General features: G+C 42.3%; 1 protein-coding gene across 1 annotated transcript in view; it reads left to right on the top strand.

Moving 5' to 3' along the window:
• The window catches only part of PAPSS2 (3'-phosphoadenosine 5'-phosphosulfate synthase 2), a 73923-nt gene that overhangs the window by 51889 nt on the left and 11837 nt on the right, over positions 1-10197 (top strand). Inside the window, exons 7-8 of the mRNA XM_015422658.1 lie at positions 6277-6388; positions 8690-8719. Coding sequence (XP_015278144.1) covers positions 6277-6388; positions 8690-8719 — 142 coding nt within the window. The remainder of the gene's footprint in view (positions 1-6276; positions 6389-8689; positions 8720-10197) is intronic.

Raw genomic sequence — 10197 nt, 5'->3', positions numbered from 1 at the left:
GACACTCCCAAAAGGTAACAATTTTTTTTCAAACTCCACTTCGCCCCTCCTTTCTGCGTTCAACAAGTCTCTTTCTTCAGTGGGGGGGGGGAATCCTCCCTCCTCCCTTTCACTTTCCCGGGGGACGGAGTGCTTATATGCCATTAACTTTAAATTCAATCTCCAACTCACGGTTAGACTTTCTTCATGCTTTAACTTCTTCGCTTCATCACTCAGTGACACCCGGTGCCTCTGCTAGTCCCCATGCGGGGCACTGCCACGGCAAGAGCCATTGGGGCATGGGGTGCGCCTCAATTTCCGACCATCCGGCCGGTAAAGAGGCACAACCCCTGTGCGCCTTGGATCGGAGCCTCTCCCTGAGGCTCCTCAGGGTCTCCGCTTGGGCGGATTCCCTCTCTTTACCATGCGTGGGCAAGTCACCTTCGGGAGCTCCCGAAGAAGTGACCGCCATTCACAGAGATCAAACTGGAAGCCTGACTCTTGTCTTCTCATAATGTGTCCAAATTACAATAGCCTCAGTGTGGTCATTTTAGCTTCTCGGGAGCTAAAATACATGCTTGATTTGATCTAGAACACACTCATTTGTCTTTTTGGCAGTCCATGGTGTCTGTAAAAATCTTGTCCACACCACATTTCAAATGAATCCGCTTTCTTCCTTGTCCAGCTTTCACACCCATACATAGTAACATCACAGTATAGAGCAGGTTATGCTTAAGAACAGCATTCACTCTGTGGAACAGCCTTAATCTGCTTGACGTTCACTAGAGCCCCTTCCCTGTAGGGGCTCCTGCCTTTGAAGTGGGCTCTCAGTGTAGAAGGCGCCATCTTTTAAAAAAAATGGAGGCTGTGTAAGGCCATTTCATTTGTGAGGGGATTAAACTGCATTTTCTTGGTTGAGTGAGATTAACCATATCAAACATACAATGACCCACTTGTAAGGGCTGTGTTGAGCTGCAAAGGAAAGGTGGGCTATAAATATTTTAATAAACAAAATAGCCTCTAGTGGCAGGTCTGAGGGTATAGTTGATGGGTAGCATGTGGTCAGTGATGTTATTATTATGTTTTTACTATTATGGGCAGAGTGACATTTGCAGTTTCTGCCTCAGACGCCAAAATATCTTCGGCTATCTTTGAGAAGTTGTATTTTTTTTCTTTTCTTTTGCAAAAAAGTACATGGAATAATGTTCATTTGAGACTAGAAACTGCATATAAATACCAAAAAGAAGATGAGGCACTATAGTAAAGGTAAAGGTTCCCTTGCTCGAAAGCCAGTCGTGTCCAACTCTAGGGTTGCAGTACTCATCTCCATTTCAAAGCCGAAGAGCCAGCGCTGTCCGAAGACATTTCCGTGGTCATGTGGCCGGCATGACTAAACACCAAGGCACACGAAATGCTGTTACCTTCCCACCGAAGTTGTACCTATTTATCTACTTGCAATTTCTTGATTTCAAACTGCTAGGTTGGCAGGAGCTGGAACTAGAGACAGGAGCTCACTCCGTCATGCGGCAACTCGGGTCTCGAACTGCTGAACTACTGACCTTCCACAGCCTGCAGTTCAGCATCTTAACCACTTGAGCCACCGCAGCTCTATAAAAAAAACTATACAAAAACAAAAATATGCAATACCTGAGAAAACCTTGTATAAATCCTAATAGATTTCTTTGATGCCCATATTCATAAACTTGTATCAAAATAGAAAATGCAACTAGACAGATTTAAAACAAGCCTTGATTCAAATAAGACTGATATCATCCTACCATACCGATCACAGTGGGTGTACATCTAGTTTCAACGGTCTTACCAAAGACGAAACCTCCTGTCTGACATTCTTGCTTGACACACTCCTATTCTAATAAAGAATCAAGGGATACCACTGCCACTTTGATGACTCTTCTGATTTTCTTATGAAAGTTTTCCAAGCAGAGGTTTTACTGGCTTCTTTTAACTAGTTTTGGCTTGTAGTAACAACTAATTCTACCGCTGTTTCTCTGGTTGTATTGCATTTTAAAGTGATTCCAGCTGGGTTTTAAATGTGTACTCATTCATCACCATGAGAACCTGACAGAGAGGCAGCTCGTAAATGCAGTAAACAGATGAGAAAGTGCTTATAATATTCAACAAAAAAATGAGGTCATTACCTTTAAAGCCCTATATGGTCAGGGACCAGCCTACCTAAGGGACCGCCTTGCCCCACATGTTCCCCCAAGGGCACTACGGTCAGGGCACCAACATCTGCTGGATGTTCCAGGTCCCCGTTCTATTAGATTGACCATGACCAGGAATAGGGCGTTTTCGGTGGCGGCTCCTATCTGGTGGAATTAGCTCCCAGAGGAGATCAGGGCCCTGCGGGACCTAGCATAGTTCCGCAGGGCCTGCAAGACAGAGCTCTTCCGCCAGGCTTTTGAATAGGAGCCGCCACCACTAGTGCATTACCACCGCACTAGTTTACCATCTACACCCCGTATATAGACATCGGGATGGGGGCACGTACATCTATGCCCAAAATTGCTGCACTATGGGTGAGAACAGGACGTTTAGGGGGCGGCCATCTTGATTTTAGAAACTGTAACTTGGAATTTGGAAAGTAGCTGAGAGGAGCACCAAAATTGTTTTAATGAGGATGTAACTTAATATTTTGTATTGTTATTGTTTTATCTGGCAAATATGCCTTGTAAGCCGCCCTGAGCCTCCGGGGAGGGCGGGATAGAAATGTGAATAATGAATAAATAAATAAATAAATAAATAAAATAAAATAAAAGAGTCTGGTGGCAACTCAGAGATGATCACTCTCACTGTGTCTTGTGATTTAGTGGGCTAGAGGCCACTGTGCAAGATTGGAATATAACACAGAAGAATACTTATATTTTAGATGGTAATGTATACTTCTGCCCTGTACGTAATCATCAGTGTGTAATTAGGCTCTCTTTTCATTAGTGAACTCTGCCATGTCCCTTCTGCCTTGATAACAGTCATGAGAGTCTGACCCACAAATCAAGCAGTCACCAAGACTTGCAAAGAAAAAACTTCCTATGGCCCCGGTCACACGGGAGGCTTTGATCCGCAAGAGATACAGATTGGGGGCGCATCAAGTGGGCACGATCACACCACAACATCTGGGAAGCGGCGCGCACCCGTCCCCGATCTGTCTCTTCCGGCTGAAGATGCGGATTAAAAAAACCCCTAGAAAACACTAGTACTTACCAGAAAATCCGCTGCAGGGACGGCCGTCTGATCGCCGGCCGATCTCACAAACATATACAGCGGGCTTGCCTCGCTCTCCGGTCCGTGGCTTCCTCCCGGCATCTGATCATGCCAAGGAGGACCTGTGCGGCGGCTGGGGGGATCTGTCTGATCCCGCTGTCGTGCTTCTCTTTTGATGAGGCTCAAAAAAGCCGCACTTTAGCCGTGCCTTTTCCCCCGGTGTGACCAGGGCCTATGTATTACAATCTAAAGCACTACAACATCATTAATAAATCATAAGAAAATCCTTGTGCATAGGTACATAATCAACGTCGTCTACGGATTATATAACAACGTTTCAAAATTGGATCTTCCTCAGGAGATATTAGAGTAGTACTGGGATCCATTAGAAGCTTAGCAGCATATTTGAGCCTGAACATTTACTGAGATCAATGTCCTATCTGAGTGTAGTATTCCTTATGATTTCTTGTTGTCAAGCACTTTATGAAACAGAGAGCTTTTGTACTACTCTAATATCTCCTGAGGAAGATCCAATTTTGAAACGTTGTTATATAATCCGGAGACGACGTTGATTATGTACCTATGCACAAGGATTTTCTTATGATTTATTAATGATGTTGTAGTGCTTTAGATTGTAATACATAGGAAGCTTTTTCTTTGCAAGTCTTGGTGACTGCTTGATTTGTGGGTCTGACTGTCATGACTGTTGTCTTTACACTTATTTTCTGATTGGGTCATGTTTGTCCATATTTACCTTCTGCCTTGATGCCATCATTGGATATTGGTGCTTTGGCTATGCTAAAGGCCCAGAAAACTGGTTTCTTCTTAGATAATAATGGCAGAAGCCTGTTTGTTTGGTTGTTTACTGCATTTATAACCCGCCTCCCTTCCTTGGAATTCAAGATGGCATACATATACATACATAAATCTTTTTACCTTGAAATATTGCTAATCTATCTCCTTAGAATAAAATTCCTTCCAAGCAATTTATATTCTCTCTTCTGAAAAGGGACTGAACTCTCAATGGTTAAAGCAGATAAGGGAACGTTGGAGGGAACTGTTTAATTGTTTTATTGCTTCTTGCTGTTATGGCCCCTGGCCAGCATCAGCCTGAATCGCCTTCCCTGCCAGAAATTCCCCTATAACCTGGCATGACCATGATGACTGGAAAACTCTGATCTCACACACACACCTTTACTTTGTAATATCTGGCCTGATGAAGAGTTCTAGGGAACTTAAAAGTTTGCATACTTATGTGTTATTGGGTTGGTCCTAATAAAGCTGTTACATGGATTCTGTTATTGGCTCTTATAATCTTACTTTGGGACCAATACAGTTGCAAACAACTTGTATACACTGGGTTTCCTGGGAGGTGTCCCATCTAGGCACAAACCAAGCTCAGGTTTCTGAAGGGCTTTCAGTAGCCTAAGTTCCATTTCTAAGGACACAGTACTGTAACACTAAGTTGACTGCATTTGCCAGTGTTATCCAGTAGAAATCTGAGATGTACAGTTCTACTGTGAGAGGAGGGTTGATCCTAATTGCACTGAGAGAGTGCAGTTCAGATTGAGAGTGCATGCTGTGGTGGAGCAGGGTTTAAGCTTTCCACCCCTCCTGATTTTGTCTATCAGAACTGCCTTGCCTGTTCAGTTAACCCCGGAAATGGGAAGGGCGGAGTAATAGTGGCACAGTATTTTTGATAGGAGAAATTGATGGCGGGAGTATTAAAACTTCCCTGTGTGGGAAGCCACATCCTGCTTTGATTCAGCTTTAAAAAAATATGCTGGGAAGCTCCAGTAATACCTCTTACACCCTGGCCCTGACCTGGATAGCCCAAGCTAGCTTGATCTTGTCAGATCTTGGAAGCTTAAGCAGGGTCGGCACTGGTCAGTATTTGGATGGGTGACCCCTGAGGAAGGCAGGGGTCTCTATGCAGAGGCAGGCAATGGCAAACCATTGATGAATGTCTTTGGCCTTGAAAACCTTACAGAGTCGTCATAAGTTGGCTGCAACCTGACAGCAAAAAAAAAAGTTACTCCCTGAAAATTTCTTCTCTCTGGCCAGTTACTCTCCATGCTCTTCTACTTTGAATGTTTCTGATTACACATGCTGCCGTCTACTGGCTAACATTTGCAGATGCAGCCACTTATTATTACACAGTTCTGCCCTTGGAAATGACAGTCCAGATATTGCATGCCTGCGCCTCTCAGTTCCTACAGTGATACTGACTTGAGCTAGAAGTAAAGGTAAACCTGGATTTGGATACCATTATTAGCCTCAGAGTATGAATGCAAGTGGTCTTGTTTTTTTCCCTTATAAAAATGTTCTGTGGGATTCCTGCAGGCTCACTGTTTTTCCTTTGTATTTCTTAATTCTGACACTGAATAGAGGTATAGATACTGATGAGTGTGCCATTGCTATATGTAAAAGCCAGCTCCCAATGCACCACCTCAACTTCCTAGCATTCTGTCACACTCTAAATTGGCCAAGAAACAGAACTTTGGGTGATACTATGTGAATACAGGCTGACTGTCTACCACCACTGACACTGTTACCCCACACACATGATATGTCTATGTACCCAGGGCAAATAAAGGAGTAGCAGGAGTAAGTGGACTGGCACTATTCCCTACTTGTGAGCAAGCATGCTGGCCTTTCTCCCATCTACAAGTTTTAGGATTCATCAACATGCTCTGCCTCTATTGGCCCTGTACACAGAATTGAGAGGAGGCTTCTTGGGAAAATCTGTAGAGGCTGAGGGCACACCACAGTCCTAGGAGGTCTCACAGTACATGGGCTTCCTTCCTTCCATGAACATCCTGCCCATAATACTAGGCATTTTCTAGCAAATGATTGTTTATGGCTTGTTTTCAGTTTAAAGTGCATTATGTCCATATTCTTTTATTAAAGCAACGTGCAGTTTCCCATTATCTAGAGAGAGGTATATTTTAGTCCTAGGAAATGTGGATGACCTCTTGTACTTAATTACAAAATGCTGATCAGGCTTTTTTTGCACAATGCTACAGGAAGGGAGTCCTTATCCCTGTTTTAAAGTGCCTTGTTTTACCTTTTCAGCTGGATCTGCAGTGGGTTCAAGTCCTGAGTGAAGGCTGGGCCACCCCCTTGAAAGGGTTTATGCGTGAGAAGGAATACTTGCAAGTTCTGCATTTTGGCACCTTGCTAGATGGTATGATTTGCTAGTTCCTATGCATTTGTCTTTAGGACTTATGAGTGTTACATGAGCATTTGGGGAACTTCAGTTATAGGAGTCAGCTTAGAACACTGCCATATTGAGCTAAAGGTGGTGTAGCTCCTTATGCTAAAAAACCCAAACATGAACACTATGATGTTAATGTAGATAACAAATAAGGAAAACATACTGGTTACAATGAAGATAGATCCAGGTGGGCAGCCATGTTGGTCTGAAGCAGCAGAACGAGGTTTGAGTCCAGTGGCACCTTTAAGACCAACAGAGTTGAGCCTAGTGTATCTGAGGAAGTGTGCATGCACCCGAAAGCTCATACCTTGACTAAAACTTCATTCGTCTTAAAGGTGCCACTCATCACAATAAAGACATTTGTGTTAGATGTTATGCACCCACAACCAAACAAGCGATACTTACCTTCAGTATGAAACTCAATGTGCACAGTGAGGCTTCTTAGCCCCCCTTTTTGTGAGTAGCCCCACACTGCCAGGTAAACTACCCTTGAAGAGTAATTTTGAGAATCAGCTTCCAATGCTACACTAGATGCTGTTGCCAGAGAACTATTGAGAAACACCAGTCAGTGGCCTTTTCCACATGCTCAACTTATTCCTGATTTTCTTGGCAGTCCATCTGTAAACAATGGAATTAGTTTGGGCACAATTCTTCCACACGTCTGCCCTCCCTGTGCATTTTCACAGTTGTGGAGTCAGTTTACTTTATTCCACACGTGGTTTAAATAATCAGGATTTTCAAGGGAGGGCGCTGTCGTCATCAGTGGTGTCACAGCACCCTTTTTTAAAAGGGCCCTAAAATAATGATACATCTATATAGTGCTGTAATTGTCGTTTAAGCAGGTTCTCTGAATTCTGGGGTTTCTTTTAGAGAAAAAGTAAGTCTCTACCTCCTTCCCTTTCAGAGACAGACCTTTTCCCTTCTATTGTTGTGATGGAAGAAGCTAAAGACTTACTTTTTTTTTTTTTAATGGAAGCTTGGAATTCCAAAAAAATGTTTAAACTGTCATTATAACACTATATAGATATATCAATATTTTAGGGGCATTTGTTTTTAAGAAAACAAAACCACTCACCTTGAGTGGAACATAAAATAGGTTGGGAACAGATAGTAGAGCTGAAAGTGGTTTGTGGGAGGCTTCGCTTCCTGTAGGGTTTGTACATATTTCTTATGTACCATTGTCATCTCTGGTCAAGCGGGTCTTGCAGCTGGGGGTGGTAGTGGTGGTTTCAGACAGTATGTCCTCTAAAACCTTTTTACTGCAGATGAAAGTAGGATAGGTGATTCCCCTTTCCTATGGCATCAGAATGAACAAGGTAATGAAGCTTTCAGGTGTTAGAATGGATTGTGCTGCTTGAGGTTGAAGGTGCAGATTCCATCTTTGAGTCTTTGCATAAAAACCTCCATGCAAAGAGAAAATTAACACTGTGTGTTGGTTTTCTGTTTCCAGGGAGTTTTTAATACTAGGGGACATTCCAAAATGCGATCTTCCATGATCCTCCACATGTAGTCTGAAGTGCTGCAGCCCATTCTACTGAGTCAGTTCTCTGACACTTCATTCCTCTGGATGTATGTTCGAGGCCTAACTCTAATTCAGTTACTTGTATAGGGACTTAGTCACTACTGAGTTTTGTAGATTGCACACACATGATGAACACAGGAAGCTGCCTTATCATGGATGAAACCGCTGGTCCATCAAGGTCAGTATGTTTACTCAGCATCTCAGTGGCATACCAAGGTCTTAGGCAGAGGTTTTTCACATCAACTTCTACCTAATCCTTTAAACTGGAGATGCTGGGGAGTAAACCTGGGACTTTCTGCTCACTAAGCAGAAGCCATGGTACTTCAAATAAGCCCTGGCCCCTGAAACAGCTTAAAAGAGGATCTTAAAAGAGGATAGCATCTTAAAAGAGGAGAAAATGAGAAAAGTCCCTAACTCTGAGCCAGCCAGAGCCTTGCAACTAGTCTTGTGATACAACTAATATCCTTGGATGGGGATGTCAATCCCTAAACAACTCACAAAACAAATCTAGGCAGTTCCATTGGGTCCCAGATGAATGTTATTAGACAGGTGAGGCTGTGCACCAAATGCATTTCTGTATCTACATCAGCTGCAGATCTCTCCTGAGAGGCTGGATCACATGTACCCTAACATAAGCATCTTGGAAGAAGGGTCATTTTAAGACTGGTCATCAAATTGATATTATAGCGGTTATTTGAGGGAGGGTGGCAGTTAAAATATGCTTGATAATTGTGTTTATATTTTGCCAGGAAAGGGTAGAATTGATATATCCAAGCTTGGTATGTATTCAGTTGTTTTCCACAATGGTATGAAAGTAATTACTATTATAAAATAAAAAATGCACTAAAAGTTAGAAAACATATGCAATGGAAATTAAATTCCAATGCAGAATTGAATCAGTATGAGTATATTCATGGTTCAACCAGTTTAAATTTTTTACTTCAGATCTCACTATAATTTTTAAATTGGCCGGAAGACAGGGGACTTTTTTTTGTATAGCAGGTTTCAATCCAGACTATGTTGGATATCATGATAAAGTTACAGTCTTCTGTTATAAGTGTGATTCCACTGTGTATATTAGGTCTGAACAACTTGTCAACCACTGAACCAAATGCAGCCCTACTATGTGTTATGGCCTGCCATGCGCTTAACAGCCTCTGTCTTTCCCGTTTTTGGAGTCCCAGGCAAGGTAGCAGAAACAAATTTATCGAGCCCTTATGGGCCACCATATATGGCTGATATTAATTATGCATAAAAATGGGACCAGACGTTGGTAAATTATTTGTCCGAAATAAAATTGTCTTAAATTTGACCACTGAATATTTGCTGATAAAGACACTATGGATTTTGCAGTTTAAAAAAATATGTATTTCCAAGAGCTTTGGATCAGAGTGACTCAAACAAAAGTGCTCAATAAAGAAAAAATTTATCTGGTTGAATCGCAATATGAATATGCCACTTTTAAAAGTTGCTGATTATGCATGGATTAAATCTGAAACAGGCATTTCATGGACAATACATCCTATAGGATTTTAGTGAATATAAATATAAAATTTAAAATAAGGACAGCAGAATCTACATAAGTGTCTTCCACATGGGTTATCTGCCCTTTGTTCAATGCTTCGGGGGAGATTTCCCCCGTTTCCCACAGCAGCATGGTGCATTCCTACTTCTTCTGGGGTTTCCCTGGCTTTTCTCCGATCTTTCTTAAACCTGTTTTATTCTTAAGCTTTGGGGAAAATTGTAGTAAAGCCTGGATTGCTGTTGTTTGAGTGGGAAAATCTGGATTTTCTGTCCCAGGTGGCAGCCATTTCCTCTCCCCACCATTGGGGGGCTTTTAATGTTTAAAAAAATGGCAATAGAATATTGTTATATCAATATACCATTATACTGATAGGTGTGGCAGGTTTTCTGAATTCCCACCTTTCATTTTTTTAAAAAATCTGTCTTTAGCTCCGTCCCTTGCAGAGATATAAAGAAAAGGCAAGGGAAGAGGATAGAGATTTACTTTATATAAAAAAAGAAAGTTGGGAATTCATAGATACTCCAAAACCTATTGGTACAATAGTAGATCAATATAACCATATTCTAGTGTCAATTTTTAAAAATATTGCAAAAGCCCTGGTGGCCCAGGGGACGGTGAGTGGCCACTTCCAAGGGTCTGGGGCAGGGAAAGTGTGGGGAAACCTGCCATGTGGAAACCTCGTTGCCGCTGCGCTTTATCTGCAGCCACACCAGTAACAGGGAAGCCACAAAA

This window comes from Gekko japonicus, unplaced genomic scaffold (assembly GCF_001447785.1).
Source record: "Gekko japonicus isolate JY-2015 unplaced genomic scaffold, Gekko_japonicus_V1.1 scaffold2125, whole genome shotgun sequence".
In the NCBI taxonomy this organism is placed as follows: domain Eukaryota; kingdom Metazoa; phylum Chordata; class Lepidosauria; order Squamata; family Gekkonidae; genus Gekko; species Gekko japonicus.
The sequence above is the reverse complement of the archived record's forward strand: the minus strand, read 5'-3'. Positions and strand labels throughout refer to the sequence as shown.